At 43.4% G+C, this 16,590-nt stretch overlaps 2 protein-coding genes across 5 annotated transcripts in view; one reads left to right on the forward strand and one right to left on the reverse strand.

Moving 5' to 3' along the window:
• The first annotated feature begins 441 nt into the window (after positions 1-441).
• LOC122718883 (uncharacterized protein DDB_G0290685-like) lies at positions 442-4,418 on the forward strand. The gene is made up of 2 exons (XM_043944264.1): positions 442-548; positions 1,997-4,418. Exons 1-2 carry the CDS (start codon positions 442-444, stop codon positions 4,128-4,130), a joined length of 2,241 nt encoding a protein of 746 aa, XP_043800199.1. The 3' UTR covers positions 4,131-4,418.
• A 799-nt stretch (positions 4,419-5,217) lies between these two features.
• The window catches only part of LOC122720161 (CREB-regulated transcription coactivator 1-like), a 38,718-nt gene continuing 27,345 nt past the window's right edge, over positions 5,218-16,590 (reverse strand). For 2 of the 4 annotated variants that reach the window (XM_043946686.1, XM_043946689.1), the window contains 9 exons: positions 15,241-15,288; positions 14,363-14,524; positions 14,089-14,199; positions 13,847-14,008; positions 13,544-13,549; positions 12,355-12,417; positions 11,179-11,253; positions 10,104-10,278; positions 5,218-10,036 (listed from right to left, as the gene is read on the reverse strand). In XM_043946686.1, coding sequence (XP_043802621.1) covers positions 9,819-10,036; positions 10,104-10,278; positions 11,179-11,253; positions 12,355-12,417; positions 13,544-13,549; positions 13,847-14,008; positions 14,089-14,199; positions 14,363-14,524; positions 15,241-15,288 — 1,020 coding nt within the window. In that variant the 3' untranslated portion in view covers positions 5,218-9,818. The remainder of the gene's footprint in view (positions 10,037-10,103; positions 10,279-11,178; positions 11,254-12,354; positions 12,418-13,543; positions 13,550-13,846; positions 14,009-14,088; positions 14,200-14,362; positions 14,525-15,240; positions 15,289-16,590) is intronic. The other 2 variants (XM_043946687.1, XM_043946688.1) reach the window with 2 other exon arrangements.

Raw genomic sequence — 16,590 nt, forward strand, 5'->3', positions numbered from 1 at the left:
AAAAAAAAAAAAAGAAAGGAAAAGAAGGGGAAAAGATTGGTAAAATATCGTTGCCTATATATATATATATATATAGATATATATATATATTACGACAATTGTGTACATACGATGTCTAACGACTCGTTACAATAAAGAGATTATTTTGCGTATGTTATTTAATTCATTTCTCGAATATTTCATCAACGTCCAATCTGGTTTCTCGAACGGCCGAGATCCGATTCTATTAGAAACGAATTTGAAACGCTGCCATGGCTACGTGGTCGTCGAACAAAAGCAACATCTCGATCGTACTCGATCGAGGGAGCATATTCAAGCAGCACCAACGTCGTCCGATAAAGTATATATCTCATGATCAATCGTCAAAATATGAAAGTAGCTCGCACGCAATCCCATTCATAGAAAAAAACTGCGCTACGATGCCCGTTTCTTTGCGACACCATGATCGTACGACTCCATCTCAATTGTGCATACATCCTTGTTCTGTCCATACTTCTCCGATCCTTCGTTTCTCATTGCTTTCCAGAGGTTGTCAAAGACACGGCCAGGTATTTAGAAACGATAATTTAATTATACCTATTAACCCATCCCATCCCTCTCTCTCTCTCTCTCTCTCTCTCTCTCTCCTCTCGAGACCGATACGTTTCGAAATAAATTTTTCTCGAACGAGCTCTCTCTCTCTCTCTCTCTCGAACGAGCTCTCGTGCACGCAGAGAGAGAAAGAGAGAAAGAGATAACGAGCAATCCTTCCTTGGAAAATTATATTTTATCTTCGTGTTTCTCCCCCTCCCCTTCTCTCTCGAACGAGTTCTCGTGCACAGAGAGAGAGAGAGAGAGAGAGAGAGAGAATTTCAAATTCTCAAACGAATCGTCCCCTTACAATGAGTAATCCTTCCTTGGTAAATTATATTTCCTTCCTGTTCTTTTCCTCCTTCTTTCTCTCTCTTTCTCTTTATCGAACGAGCACACAAAGAGAGAGAGAGAGAGAAAGAGAAAAGAGAAAGAATTTCAAATTCTCGAATCGTTCCTTTACAACGAGTAATCCTTCCTTGGAAAATTATATTTCGTGTTCTTTCCCTCTCTCTCGTGTACAGAGAGAGAGAGAGAGAGAGAGAGAGAATATCAAATTCTCAAACGAATCGTCCCCTTATAACAATTCTTTCTTGAAAAATTATATTTCTTTCGTGTTTCTTCCCCTCTCCCTCTCTTTTTTTCTCTCTCTCTCGAACGAGCTCTCTCTCGTGCACACAAAGAGAAAGAGAAAGAGAAAAGAGAAAGAATTTCAAATTCTCGAATCGTTCCCTTACAATGAGTAATCCTTCTTTGGAAAATTATATTTCCTTCGTGTTTCTTCCCCTCTCCCCCTCTCTCTCTCGTGCACATAAAGAGAGGGAGAGAAGGAGAAAATTTCAAATTCTCAAACGAATCGTCCCCTTACAACGAGTAATCCTTCCTTGGTAAACTATATTTCGTGTTCTTTCCCTCTCTCTCGTGCACACAAAGAGACAGAGAGAGAGAAAGAGAAAAGAGACGAGATAACGAGTAATCCTTTCTTGGAAAACTAATTTCCTTCGTATTCTTTCCCCCTTCTCCTCTCTCTCTCTCTCTCTTTCGTGCACACAAAAGAGAAAGAATTTTAAATTCTCAAACGAATCGTTCTTACAACGAGTAATCCTTCCTTGGAAAATTATATAAATTATATAAATTATAAAAATTATATAAATATTTCCTTCGTGTTTCTTTCTCTCCCCCTTTCTCTCTCTCTCTCTCTCTCTTTCGAATGAGTTCTCGTGCACAAAGAGGGAGAGAAGGAGAAAATTTCAAATTCTCAAACGAATCGTCCCCTTACAACGAGTAATCCTTCCTTGGTAAACTATATTTCGTGTTCTTTCCCTCTCTCTCGTGCACACAAAGAGAGAAAGAAAGAGAAAAGAGATAACGAGTAATCCTTGCTTGGAAAACTACATTTCCTTCGTGTTATTCGCCCCATTCCCAGTAACGCGGACGCCGGCGGCTACGCGATCGAGGATCAAGGCAACAAGGTGGATCCATCGATAGAGCGGATCTTCCGTGGATCCGGCGTGGAACGTAGAAACTACGCGACCAACTCGAAGCGGAACATCGAGGCGGTCTCGGACAAGACGACGATCCGTACCGAGGACACGAGGAAGCGTCCCCGGATAAAGCGGGGGGAGGAGGTGGTGGTTAAGAGGGGGGCTTCGAACGAAGGGGCGAAAATCGAGGAGAAGCGTTCCGCTTCGAGCAAAGGGGCTGGGAAAGGAGCTGGCTCGAGAATAGGCCGCTCATCCTCGTCCAGGGACCTGCCCAAACTTCCGGTCAAGGATTACGAGGTCCCCCTCGAGCAGGAGAGATCGTCCGTGTACGGGGACGAGGCGGAGGAGGAGGTGGCCGGCTTTGGGGCGAGGAACAAGGAGGCGAGGTACAGGGGAGGGGGGGAGTACGGGGCGGGCGAGGATTCGGCGAGATTCATCGATCAGGAGGAGAGATCCAGCCTTTACGATGACTTCGAGGCGAAGGACGTGGTGAAGAGGGGTATATCCGGGGCGGAGGATTACGAGGAGATGGAGGAGGAGGGTGTGGAGGGGGGGATGGACGACGGGGCGGCCTTCGACGAGAGCTCGATCGACGAGGAGGTCGGGGGCGAGAAGAGAAAGTATCGGGGGGGGGACGTGAGGGTGAAGAGGGAGCACGAGGCTTCGAGCTCGGGGAACGGGGGAGGCGGAGGCGGAGGCGGAAGCAGCAGCAGCAGCAACAACAACAACAACAACAGCAACAACAAGGAGGCGATCGAGGGCGCGGATATCTCCGGGACGAAGATGAACGGGGAGAGCGGGGAGGCGGAGCGCGCGGCGGAGGCGTCGTCTTCGTCGGCCGTCGAACAGAAGCCGATGGACGCGTCCTTGAAGCGGGACGCGTCCGACAAGGGGGAGGCGAACAACAAGGGGGAGAGCAATCAGTTGGGGCAAGCGAAGGAGGGGAAGGAGTCGAGCCAGCAATCGAAGAGGAACGTGCTCGACAAGAACGAGAACGACGGGTCGTCCAAGTCCGGCTGCGACCGGGACACGGACAACGCGAAGAACGAGAAACCCCTCCTCTCCTCGATGAACGATCAGAAGGTGGAGATGGAGAGCGACGAGGGCGCGAAGCTTCTCCAGAATCAGGAGAGTCAAGAGGCGGTGGGGGGGGAGGCGGCTGGGGGGAAGACGCAGGAGATCAACCTGTCGAACAACGAGAACAAGCCGATCGGTAATTTGATCGGGGACTCGTTGGGCGTGAAGGGGGTGGACGCGTCGAAAACGGAGGAGTCGAAGATCGCCGATATAGGGAATCCGGAGACGTTGAAAGGTGGGGATATTCCCGCGAACGTGCCGGAAACGGCGGCCGTGGAGAACGCGAACGAGAAGTCGGAGTCGTCCCAGAAGGGGAGCGAGAGCGGGTCGGCCGAGCAGGTGGACGAGGATTACCAGAAACGCGTGGAGGAGCAGATCCAGAGGAAGATAGACTCGATCAAGGAGGAGATAAAGAGGGAGATAACGGAGAATCAGCGTATCAGGGAGATAGAGGAGAACAACGCCAAGTTCGAGGAGTTGAGGGACGAGGAGGAGGAGGAGGAGGACGAGGAGGAGGACGATCAGGAGAACGAGGCGACGATCGACAAACGCGACACCGTGTCGAAGAGGTCGCCGGAAAATTCTGGGGACAAGTCTCAGATACGCGAGGAGAAACGTTTCGCGATGGTGAGGCGAAAGAAGAGGCAGGGCGAGAACGGAGGCGGGAACGGCAACAACAACAACAACAACAGCAATCAGGACAAGCAGGACGCGAACGAGTCGAGTTCGAGCAAGAAGACTCGGCAAGCGGCGACGATGAAGAAACGATCGGCGGCTAAACTGGAAGCGCAAGACCCGGAAAAGATACCGAGGAAACGCGAGCGGCCACGCGAGGTGATATTGGTCGAAAGACCGGATCGGAAAAAAAAGAGGAGACGAAGGGCTAAGAACACGGAACAACGTGGCGCAAAGCTGGAGGGTAATCAACCAGCTGACTTTGTGCAGGACTCGAGCTTGCGCGGGAACCTCGGTGATGGAAAGGTGAAAGGGGGAAATTAATCTGGTATTGCGGATGCTATTATTACGCTACTACGAGTGTCATTAAACGAATGGTTCCGAATTGGCAGTCGAGCGTGGATTCGAAGATGACGGAAGATGAGAAAGCGGTCGCGGAACGGAATTCCCTGTCTGAAAAGAAATCCGGTTCCGTGGCGTCGTTCGCAGGGAGTAACGAGGAGATGGGCCCATTGGCGACCGAATACGGAGATGCGTTCGGCGGTTTCAACAATGATCCTGGGGTGGCGCTAGCTAGATTTAAACGAATCAAACGAGTTCTTCGCCCTCCGGTTTCCAACCCCTAGTTTCCCAACATTCGTACACGAAATTTCGCGCTCAATCGCGTTTCACAATCCTACGATCGGTCCGTGTCGTGACACCGTTACTTAATCTATATATATATATATATCTTCTATATACGTATATATTATAGAAGATAGAGAGAAATATATTAGTAAGCAACACGTAGATTAATTAGCCGTAGATCTGTTCGAAACAACGTAAAGTAGGAATGCGGATATCCGACATTAACAGTTCCCTTACCGATTCCCTTAAGATTCGAAAGCGATAATCGTTGGTATCGCGTAATCGCAATAATAACGGTCTCGTCGGTAACGTCGTGGCCAATGTTCGATTGTTATACGTAAAAGTCGTACGTCCTTGAAACGGAAATGTACGCCGCGCGGCGCCTCTTTCGCGAGTATACTCTCGAATCTCTTTCACTTATTATTCGCGTCTTTTATTGTCTTTAATCTATCCCGATCACGTATTTAAAGCGATTCGACGCTATTTCGACTTTCGTTGCAACTTATGTTAAACAATAAAAAAAAAAAAGTACTTTAAGACAAACGACGAGATACGATGAGAGATGTATTAATAAAATATAAATTTATATACGAAAATTATTATCTAAAAAGAAGAAAAAGAACGAATAGATATATTTTCTGGATTACCTGCTGGATGGATCCATGCCTCGTCGTTTCGATGCTTGGTCGAGTGGCGCCTCTAAAGGGAGGGGGAGAGAGAGAGAGAGAGAGAGAGAGAGAGAGAAAGACGGGTAGATCCAGAGGCAAATACACAGATAAAAACATTCGTAAGACGTTCAAGATTTAATAACAAAGATACGATTAAACACGAAGAAGACACATAGATCGTTAACCCTCTGTTTTGTGCGCTTACATTACGGGGGAGACTTTGACTTTTTTTTTTCTCTTTTTCTTTTAAATTTACTCTCGGCAAACGAGTACTCGTCTCCTCGCTTGTACCATCCATCTCTCCTTATCACCGTTCTACTTTACAACAATATGAAACAATTATTTACACATCGACGGGCAGAAGGATCACGGTGTTGCGTGAGAAATGATTGAAATGTGTTCCTCTCTCGTATATATTTCTTTTCCTTTCTTTTTCTTTTTCCCCTCCCCCCTTCTTTTATTCCTATTTCTCTTTCGTTTCGTTACGCGCATCGACGTCCGCCATTTTACGCCAGGATACGCACAGCTACGTCGAACCAGCTTCAAGTCGAAAGTAGCGTAGCTGGAATCTATCGAGAATCGAACTTTCGCCACAAAAACTTCTCGTCGCTCGCGAGAATTCAATCTCGATACATCGATAGTTCGCGCCAACGATTTTCTCCAACGATCTTTTTACGATTCGTCTCGATCGAAATTCTTTTCTTCAATTCGTTTCTTCGGTATTTAAACGGTTGTTGCGATCACTTTTGAGAATCGTTCGCGCGAATTCGCAGCGAGAAAAGGCTCGTCCTTTGCCGCGTCTCCGGTTACACGACTGACTTTGTAGACTTTTTGCTCGTGCGAGATCGTGTACAGGTGATTTAGATAGACGAACGTCAGTCAGTCCGGCAAGAAGGCTGCTGATTGGTTGGAAACGTTACAGGCACGATCGTTACAAAAAGAATCGCCACGCCTCCGTCCTGTCCTTTCTCGATAATCTGTTTTCGTCGCAGAAAACGCATCGTTGTTGGACAACAATTGGATAAACCTCGAGCCAGGAATTGACGTAGGTATGTACATTTATTTTTTTTTCCTTTCTTTCTTCCTTTCTTTCTTTCTTTCCAAAAGGGTCCTGGAAGGTCGATGTGATCGATTTCTAATAATAATAATAATTTTTTTTCTTTTTCTTTTGTGAAACGAAAGTCGAGTAAGGACGAAACGAGCGCGATGGTTGGAAAATTCGAAAATTCGTCGAAAGCGGTGTATAACCGTGGCCGTTAACGAAGTCGACGCAGGTCAAAATCGAGGGACGAGGCGAAAAAGCCGCGACTAATCGTAAAAAATGAGAAACCGGATCGTTCGGTGCGGTGAATGTTTTCTTTCTTTTTTTCTTTCTTTTTTTCCCCCCTTTTTGTTTCGCTTTGTTCCGACGGATACTCTGCTTTAGTGCATATCGAGATAGAGACTTTCTTTTTATTTAAAAAAATCGATGTCTGAGAAATGGTGTTCACAATAATATGGTACAACAACGTAACGTATTACAGGTTTAAATATGTATATATATATATATATATATATATGTATGCGTAATATTTATAATAATATAGATAATTTTCTTTACCACGATAACATGGCTATATACAAATATTACAATGTTTCCCCCCTCCCCTTCCTTCTTTCCATTCCTTCGAATCTTGGCGCACTTTCGATGCAACGATCGAGACTTCTCTCTCATTTTTCCACACTTCATCCAACAATTTCGACAAATATTCGTATTTGAAATTGGCGTACTTGTCACGCGGAGATCGTACAAGAGAGACCGTCCAATCCATCCTTCTTCTTTCAGCATGGGAAAAGCGTGCGTGTGTATACGTATGTGTATGAGAGAGAGAGAGAGAGAGAGCGAGAGAGAGCAAGGAGTACGTGATTACTTTTTGTATGTGTATGTCTGTTCACGCATGCGCGTTGAAACTGAATAAGACGAGACGAAAGAAAGGATACTTGAAATTTTACGTAGAACGGAAATGGATTCCGAACATAGTCGAGCGATTAATTTCCTCGTTTCTTCAACCTCCCCGAAATCGAAATTCAATCGCCGTGCATGAAGTAGATTCGTAAATTGTAAAAATTCTCAATGGAACAAGTCTCGTCGATCAAAAAATTTTCCAAATTTTCGACATCGAGGAGAATCTTTCGTATGTATATATATATATATATATTTTCGACACAATTTTTGATAAACGCGAAAAAAAAAGTATTCCATCACATTTTTACCGATTTTACTTTAAGTACACTACAAATTTTACTTGCGAATATTTCGAAGAGACGGAACCGAAAATTGAAAATGAGAATTCGAATCGAATTCAATTTCTCAATTCGCGATCGTTGGGGAGAATTATTTCGCTCGCTCGATGAAGATCGATTCTCGCTTAATCTATGCGTGACGGAGCGACGAATGTTGTACGCGCTTTGGCACCGTCTCGCCTCGGTCGGAGAGGCGAGACTTTCTCGTGGGAATGGGCGAACGAATCGGAGGGAAAGTTTTCCTTTTTTTTCTTTTTTTCTTTTTTTTCTTTTCTCCGCTCTCGTCACGCATTGTGTAAAAATACGAGCGATCCTTCGTGTATCCTTCGATCGCGTTCTCTCCGCGTTGTGGGGCAGACATCCGTTGGCAAGCGATCCCTTGCGAGATTCGCGTGATTTCGAGCTCCTTCGATCCAAATTCTGCGTAATTCTGGTACACAATTGTATATTACGCGCGAAGGTGACGAGAAAAATTCATCGAGATCGAAGGATAAACTGGCGAAGGATGTTAAGAGTTAAGAGTTTTATATATATAAGATTCTCTTTAAATATCGATTTGATCGATGCGATTAGTCAGTTTCCTGATCAACGATATCGAATGTGCTTAGGCACGGTAACAGGCAGTACACTCGGTGCATTATTAAGAGAGTATATGTTAAATAGCACATAGGGGAGAGACAGGGAAGTGTGGAAACAAGGGAGCATGATTAAAAAAAAATTATAGGATAGATTGAATTTTTGGGCATCGATATCTCTCCCTATTTCGTCCTTTCGGGATTATTTACAAATGGACAAAAGTTTCTCTTTTTAAAAGTAATTATTTTTTCTTTTTTTTTTCGCGAGCGAAATTCGTACGGGTGGAGAAAAATGTTAACAGAGTCGAATAATTCTGTCAGCACCTTCGAACAGTATATGCAGTGGCCCGAAGTCTTTTTTCGCATGGACACGCGATTTTTTTTTTTCGATCGGCTTTTTCGCATTCGCGGTCGAATGGCGCTCGAAAAAAGTGTCGACCACCACTACGTACGTGTATACTCTGATATAATACAGATATAAGCGTCATTTCCTCTCTTTTCTTTTCCCTTCTCAGTTATTACATTATATATAATATATATATATATACTTTAATCGAATTATGTCTAACGCGACAAACGCGGTGGCCGATTAATTTATGTGTACAAAGTAATTGCGCGCGTTACTTTCAAAAAACAATTGACGAGAGTAGACTTTCTTCCCATCTTTCCCCCCTCCCCCCTCCTGCTCTTGTTTCAACGTCTTCTGTGCAACGCGAGGCGGAACGCGATATACGAATAACGGAAAAGAATATCATCCGAGTTGAACATCGCATACGTTCGAATTTGTGTATATTTGCAACGATTCGATTAGACTCGATCGGTAAAAATCTAGAGAGAGAGAGAGATATTCGTATAGGAGGAAGGAAATTCGAGATGTATGGCGAATTAAGTAACGGTGAGAACGAAAAGGAAGGGATTAAAGAGCGAAGAGAATTTCTTTTTCTTTCAAATGCTTGGTACGAGATACTGCCGAAAGATGTCTCCCTCCTCTCTCGTGTCTATTAACTCTTTATGCGTTTAAAACGCTTTAAACGCTGCTCCCCGAAACGGTAGGAGCGTAACCAACCCACGTATGTATTTTTCCATAATAGTTTCTTATTATTTTATTTTATTTTATTTTATCATTTTTTTTTCGTTTTTTTTCTTTTTCTTATCATTTTTTTTTTTTCTTTCTTTCCGCTAAACGGTTAATTTCACCTAAACAGTAGTTTCTTCTTTCCTTTTGCCTTACTAGGATCGTATATGACAAAAGCATGTATAAATCAGTAGACATTTTGTTTTGTGCTTCTTAGAGATCATACATGATACAATGTACAAAGTAGTATAAAATAAAAAAAGGGTTAATAAAGATTTGTATTTACTTAATCCTCAATTAACGGTTTATCACGAACGGGACATAGGCGTCGCTTGCTCGATTCCAACGCGAACACGTTTTCTTCGCCGTGATATCGTAACATTCTCTTCAACCATCAATCTCGCGATCATCTAACATAACGTGTCTAACATTTCGTTTGATTCGATTGATCCCCGAGATATACAACTTTTCTTTTCTCCCCAAATTATAGACAACTGTAATCTGCCTCTTTTATTCCTTTCTTTCCTTCGAATTCGTATATCTCCAATGACAGTTGTATGTAGAGAAACGACTTCCCGTTGGAAGCGCATCGGCGACGAAGCGCAACGACTCGTCCCATTTGTCAAAGCGTCCCAAGGATAAATCGCGACACCATGCGACAGGATAAGAATTCGTATTTTCCTTTCCTTTCCTTTCCTTTTCTTTCTTTCTTTTTTTTTTTTTTTTCCCTACGATAATAATAGTCAGCGCATAATCTGAAAATTGATCTGAAAATTGTCTCGCCTTAAAGTCGGTCCCGCCTAAAATGGGCCTCGGCGCTTGGATCCGATATAACCATGGTCGGGTCGGTGAGCATTTGTAGACCGTCCATGTCGATCGGGTCGAGGCCCTGCCTCAGAGCGTCGTCCGACGGGAATATGTCCGGGTCGAAATCGCCCATCATCGCCGAGCCAAGATCCTTCACGAATTCCGGATTCGTAAGATCGTCCGCCCCGGAGAAATCTGCAAAAACCAGAGATTGGAAACTTCCCTCTCCCTTCCTCCTCCTCTTTCTCCTTCTTCGACGTACCTGTGAGGATGATCGTCGGTGTGTTGGGCGTCTGTGGGGTGAGCTGTTGGGCGGTGGTTGTGTTGTTGCTCGTCGCGGTCGTGGTAGACGCTGGCTGATACGGAACCTGGGGGCTCGTGCTGAAGTAACCCGCGTCCCCGCTCCCCAATTCACCGCCGACGTTTATCGTGTCGTTCTGCAAATCCGAATCTCGAATTATTTAAAATTTATTCATTCGCATTACTTTATACTGTAAATATAAATTAATTATTTCAAAAAAATTAATTTAACGTATATTTTTTTTAAACCTTTAAAAATTTATAAATCAACAAAATATTAAATAATAATATTTAAATATTAAAATTTTAAAAATAAACTTTTAATCTTTTCAATGTAAAAGGAATATTTTAATTAAATTAAAATCTTAAATCTAAAAACACTTTTACTATGTTACTTATTTCAACTTTAAAATGAAATTGATTTGTACACTTTTTAGAACTATTAATTTCAATTAAAGAAATTACAATAATTTACTTTTAAATTCTCTTTCAAATTTATATTAAAATAAATTATTCAAAAAAATTTAACTTATTGAAACTCATTAAATATACTATATTTTGATTTGAATTATTATTTTAAAAAATATTTTTAATCATAAATTTATTTAAATCATTTAAACAACAATACATAAACTTAAGTATCTCTTATCGTGGAATATCAAATTAATAAAATAAGTCTCTCTAATTAGATATAAAAAGCCGCCATATTATTTAATTATAATGATTCAACATTTAATTATTTAATACTTTCTTTCAATTTCTATAATAGGCTATCTAATCCTAGTTTTTTATTAAATTTTTCTATTTCCATATATAATTAAATTATAACTATTATTTATTAATTATAAATTTCACCTAAAATTAGAAAATTTAATTATAATGATATATTAATTTTAATTTAACCTTATTAAAATTAATCAATTTTTATAAATTAAGATTTATCTTCACTTCATTTAATTAACCGAATTAAACTTTCATTTCATCTCCTCCCTTTCCTTTCGACTAGTAAGTAAAAAATGAGAGAAAGAGGGGCTTACCTGCGCGTAACTCGTGGTGTGGTTCGGCGAACTGATGTACGTCCCGATCATGTTGGTCGGCACAGGGGTGTCCATCTGAAGAAGAGAGAAGAAGAGGAACGTGGGCAATGAATTCGAGTTTCAAACAGAGGATTCGGGATTCTAAGAGAGTTCGAATCGTTGCCGCGCGCTCTTCCAAGACGAGGATCGATAGAGAAGAGAGAAAGAGAGAGAGAGAGAGAGAGATAGAGAGATAGAAAGATAGAGAGAGATCGGACGATTCGCAATGGTGGATCGATCGCTTCGCGGAGTATTCCTTTCACGGTCGATCGGTTCGTAGGGTTGGCTCGGTCGTGGCAAAGCGGGAAGAAGGAGAACAGGGTGCGGCCAACGACGACGGCAAAGGGGGAGGGGAGGAAGAGCGCGGGGCGGAGCAAGAGAAAGCAAAAAGGGGAAGAAACGAGGAAACAAAAGGCGGATCGGATCGGGTGAACCGCTTTTATTCAACTACGAGGATTGGAATAAATATTATTCCTCGTGATGATTATTTATCGATCCTTTTAATTCTCAGAGACGAAAATTTCGAAGAATATTCTCTTCTTGGGAAGGGGAAAGGAATTTCTCGAATTTTTCCTTCTTTCATTTAATTCTCCGAAAAATTTGCTTCTTCTTCTTCTTCTTAAATTCGAAGGAACGAGAGAACTCGCGTCGAAACGAGGATCAAACAAAGGAATTTTTAATCGTCTTTTCTTTTTTTTTTTTNGAGAGAGAGAGAGAGAGAGAGAGAGAGAGAGAGAGAGAGAGAGAGAGAGAGAGAGAGGATCCTTGAATCCATGCTATCGCGGCGTTGAACGAGCTGAGAATATAACGAAGGCGTCTTACGTATCGAATGGAATCCCTTCGGCCCCAAGACGGCCAATTATCGCGCCAGCGATCGCGTTTCGGCCGCCAAATTGCGGAAGGAAGATGTGTCGTCGATAAAACCGCGATAGCCGTTGCAACGTGACCGCGAACGCATCGATCGATCGTCGGCTGATACGAAAAAAGAGAGAGAGAGAGAGAGAAAAAAGAAAAGGAGGAAAAGGAGAAGGTAAAACGCGCGCGAAGAAGGAAGAGAAGAGAAGAAAAGAAAGAAAGAGAGAGAGAAAGGATCGGGGGTTCGTGCGTAAATTTTTTTCTTTTTATTTATTTTTTCACCTCTATCTGCGTGCTCCAGGTGCAACCAAGTTCCATGAGCTGCTGCGCGAATTTCGGCCAATCCTGACGGATGCGGGCAACAGATAAACATCAAGGCTTAACATTTCAATCATCTGCATCTCGCAGGACTTGACAAGAATTGAAAGAAAAAAAAAGAGGAGAGAAGAGGAGAGAGAGAGAGAGAGAGAGAGAGAGAGAGAGAGAAAGGGTTGATGTTCCCCTGGTTAGCGAGGCCCGAGTCTCGTTTCACCCCTCCTGCAGGGGAGGAGACGGGTGCCGGTTCGAAATCCGTAAAGGAAGCGAGTCGAAAGAATGCACCCGCGGAATTGCTGCGTCTATCGATCGGGGGAGGAGAGGGGGACGCGATGAAAAACGACACTTGGCTACGAACGGGTACGAAAACATTCGGTTCGAAAACGAAAAGTTACGAAGAATGCATGCGGGAACCAAGTGGGGAAAAGCGTCTACTAAAAAAAGAGTGTCTCGTCGGGACGAGGGGAAAAAATAAATTCCGATGAATTCGACGAACGACGGCCAGGCGTCGTCCATCGAAGTGAGTCATCATCATTCAGATCCTTAATCGATAATCATGATGGATCACCGACCGATTCGGCTAACGACACGACGGGCTCATGGATTATTAACTCGCTATTATGATTCCCGTACCTTTTTAATCGACGGGATGCTTCTTAATAGGGCGGGCGAAAGGAGAAGCCATACCAAAAGCGAGAGTGGCGAATAATTGGCGGTGACACGTGCGCGTGGAATAATTCATGTCGCTTGACCTTGAAGGTCAGTCACCGAGGAGGAGGGGGAGGGGAGCAGCGACAGCGAAAATCCACGAGCCGCGCGATCCGCGGGGACGGGCTTTCGTGATCTTTGAACGAAAGGCAAAACGGGAGGGGGATGCAAGAGACAGCGCTGATAATAAATCTGATAAGCATCGATCGGAGAAGCGCTGAGAATATTTCGAGATATAATAATAATAAAAAAAAAAATCTAAAGATCGAAGATCGAGTTGCGAGTATCGTGCAAGTAATGTAATCGAATCATCCGTGGGAGGCGTATCTGAGGTAAATGAAGGAAACTGTTGTGTTCGAAAATCGTATATACACATGTATATATATACGTACCTAACGGCATCCGCAATTCTTACGCAAAGAGAGATCGTAACTGGTCGCGTACTTACCACTCCCTTCCGTATGCACAAACAGACAATTACGATCCGATTAAAACGCGTCGTGATACGTGACGAGAGAGTTGGAACGAATCGTTGGAAAATTTCGAACGGGGAAGGAAAGGGGATAATAACGAAATACTTTGGATTATTCTTCTCGAGGGTGTTGGAAGTTGGAAGATATTCGACTCGAGCGATTGGATTCTTCTTTTTTTCCCGTTCGATTGCTCGAATTCGAATTCGCGTTGGCTCGTTGCCAAGGGAAACTAGATAAGTCGAGATAACGAGAAACGGGCACGCGTTCTAACTACTAACCATCGTGAACTGCTCGAAATCCTGTTGAAGCGCCGCCGCTTGTGCCTGGTTCATAAAATAACTGTTTTGGTCGATGCTCTCCGACGTCAAGTTCGGTGGACCTGGATGACCCGTGGGGCTGGGAGGCGCCGATGGATTATTGCTGTAGCTCAACGGGCTCCCCTGCGATCGATCCCGAAAAAAAGAGTATCGGTCAAGGATTATTTTTATTTCACTTCCTCCCCCCTCCCATACGCGCTTACTTGAATCGTTAGCCCGGGCGACGACTGCGGCGACGGCCTGTTCACCTGCTGCGAGGACCTGTACGAGCCCAACGAGTTGAGCTGCGGTTGCTGCGTTTGCGTTGTCGACTTCTGCGAACAAAAGAAACGAATACATGTAACGTATATAAGAAATCGATCCTTTTCGTAAATTTTCAATATTTCGCGAATCGAAAGGATTTTTTTTCGAAAGAAGGACTCGAAATTAAAATCTCGAATAGGCAAAGTTTCAAAAGAAATGTATGACGCAACTAACTGGACTTTGCGGTGGCACAGGACTGTGCGGTTGTTGATAAATGTAGTGGTGGCCAGCCGGGCTGTGGGTGGTCGCCGTCGGTGGCTGGGCCATCGGTGGTTGTTGCGAGTAGCTCTGAAGATCCTGTTGCGAAGTACTTGTGCTGTTTTCCAACGCCACACCCTGTTCCACAGGCATCACCGTTATTAACGATCGCTCGGCTATCGTTTTTTCGCATCGTTCGCATCCCCGAGCCGGCAACACTGACTCGGCCGGCCGGCTCCGAAACATCGATCTCCGCGCCGATTCAAAGTCACGCGTTCCACCGCGATCGTCCGACATTTTTCTCTTTCCCTTCCTCGTTAACGAACTTTCTCTTTAACGGACGATTGATCGAACTCAAACGACTCCATTTTCCTCGTTAATCCTCGTTGCAACCAGATATCGGATTAATTTTATTACCTCCTCGAGTTTCGTATGGAATTTCAAAGTCGTGGGTGGACGTAAATAATTCGGGCGGACGTAAATAACGATTCGGTCCGGTTTCTCGAACCCTGTCGATTCGATCTTCGTTTGAATTCGTTCGAAAATTCGTCCGTTTTTTTTTTTTTTTTCTTCTTTTGGAAGAAAAGTATATATTCTATTTTTCTTTTTTTTTTTTTCTGACAAACGCTCTTCCATTTAACTTTTCACCATTGACACGAACGATGAATCGCGGTAACCCGTGACTTTTAAATCGCGACGAATTCTATTCGATTCTATCAGTTTGCAAGCACTATTATAATAAGCGTAACTAAATTAATATTAAGAGAAACAATTAATAGAGGGAGGGGGGAAAAAAAAGTCGTAATATCGCCAAGTTAAGCGCAAAAACAAAAAAAAAAAAAATTACCACTAACCTTACACGTGTGAAGAAACCTAGAGTTAACAGGCACTGATAAATGGTTCTGCAAAATAACAAACACAAACGAACACTACAACAAAGGCAAAATAAAAATAAAAAGTGAAATTAAAAAGAAGGTTGCCCCGCCAAGCGTAACAGGATGCTCGAGTTCGGGAGGCGATATTCATTTCTTCGAACGAATGGGATGGAAACAGGCTCGAGATTTCGTGGTGAGAAGTGGATACGATACGCGAATGTGAACGAAACGTGTTGTTCGGCCACGATTTCACCACGTTGGACAGAAATCGATATTCAGGCTAATCTGGATAACGATTGAGAAACCGTGGCCGAGATTGCTCCTCCATTCACGAGGAGGATAACAACACTTTTTCCAAATTTTAAATTCTCTCTTTTTATCTCCGTCGATGAAAAATCCGCGAATATATCGAATCCTCGACCGACCGATTTTGCTCGATTTTATTTATATTTATATCGTGACGTACTCGAAGTGATGGTTATCGAAGCGCAGAAAAGCACAGAAACATCTTTTCTTTTCTTTTTTTTTTTTTTTCCTTCTTCTTTTTCCATGCAACACTACGTTACTCTCCTTTTCTTACGAGCCAGCTACAGCTTTATGGAGAATTCTCTTGCACGATCAGACTGAAAAATTATCTAAAATTTCCATCCAAAAAAAAAAAAAAATCCATAAAAATGAATTGCACGGTGGGAAGAAAATTTTTTGAAATTTCACCAAACTTTAAATTTTTAAACTTTCGAACAAGAGCGATCGTGGAATAATCGTGCAAGATGGTCCAAGGCATCTTTCCATCGTTTTATCCAAATCTCTTACGAATCGTAAATCGTAAGGATAAAAGATGCCTCGATTCCATAAGACCGATCTCTAATCCTAGGCCGAGAACACCGTGCCTCCTCCTCCTCCTCCTCCTCCGTTTATTCTTCGAAAAAAAAAAATTGGAGACTCGAGGGAGACTCGAGAAAAGGCACGGTCGACTCGAGAGCAGTTCAGATGCAACAACACTCTCTAACAGCCCTAAGAGAAACTACCGTACGGGATAACGGGAGGATATTTACTTGGGCGCTGGTCTGATCCTGCGAAAAGGATAGCCTTCCAGCTTGGGGCAAGCTGGTTGGCGACAGGTTTGTGGGACTGCTCGTTTCACGGCTCTGGAATACACCAGCAGTGGGATCATTTCAATAAAACGGTTCCACGTTTCCCGTAGCCTCCCTCCTCCTCGTCGACGACTCGACGAGGAGGGGGAGATTCGGGGGTGACTTCGTCAGAAAGAATGAAAAGCGGAAGTAATATTTTCATTTCACAAGAATTTCTTAAATTTTTAAAACTCTC

This window comes from Apis laboriosa, unplaced genomic scaffold (assembly GCF_014066325.1).
Source record: "Apis laboriosa isolate Shangri-la unplaced genomic scaffold, ASM1406632v1 scaffold11_cov152, whole genome shotgun sequence".
NCBI classification, from domain to species: Eukaryota; Metazoa; Arthropoda; class Insecta; order Hymenoptera; family Apidae; genus Apis; species Apis laboriosa.

What these genes read in the sequence shown, in the direction of transcription:
- LOC122718883 (XM_043944264.1), top strand. Translation starts at nt 442, where the DNA reads ATGATCGTACGACTCCATCTCAATTGTGCATACATCCTTGTTCTGTCC. An exon ending in GTTGTCAAAGACACGGCCAG is followed by an intron (nt 549 to 1,996) that starts GTATTTAGAAAC and finishes CCCCATTCCCAG; the next exon opens with TAACGCGGACGCCGGCGGCT.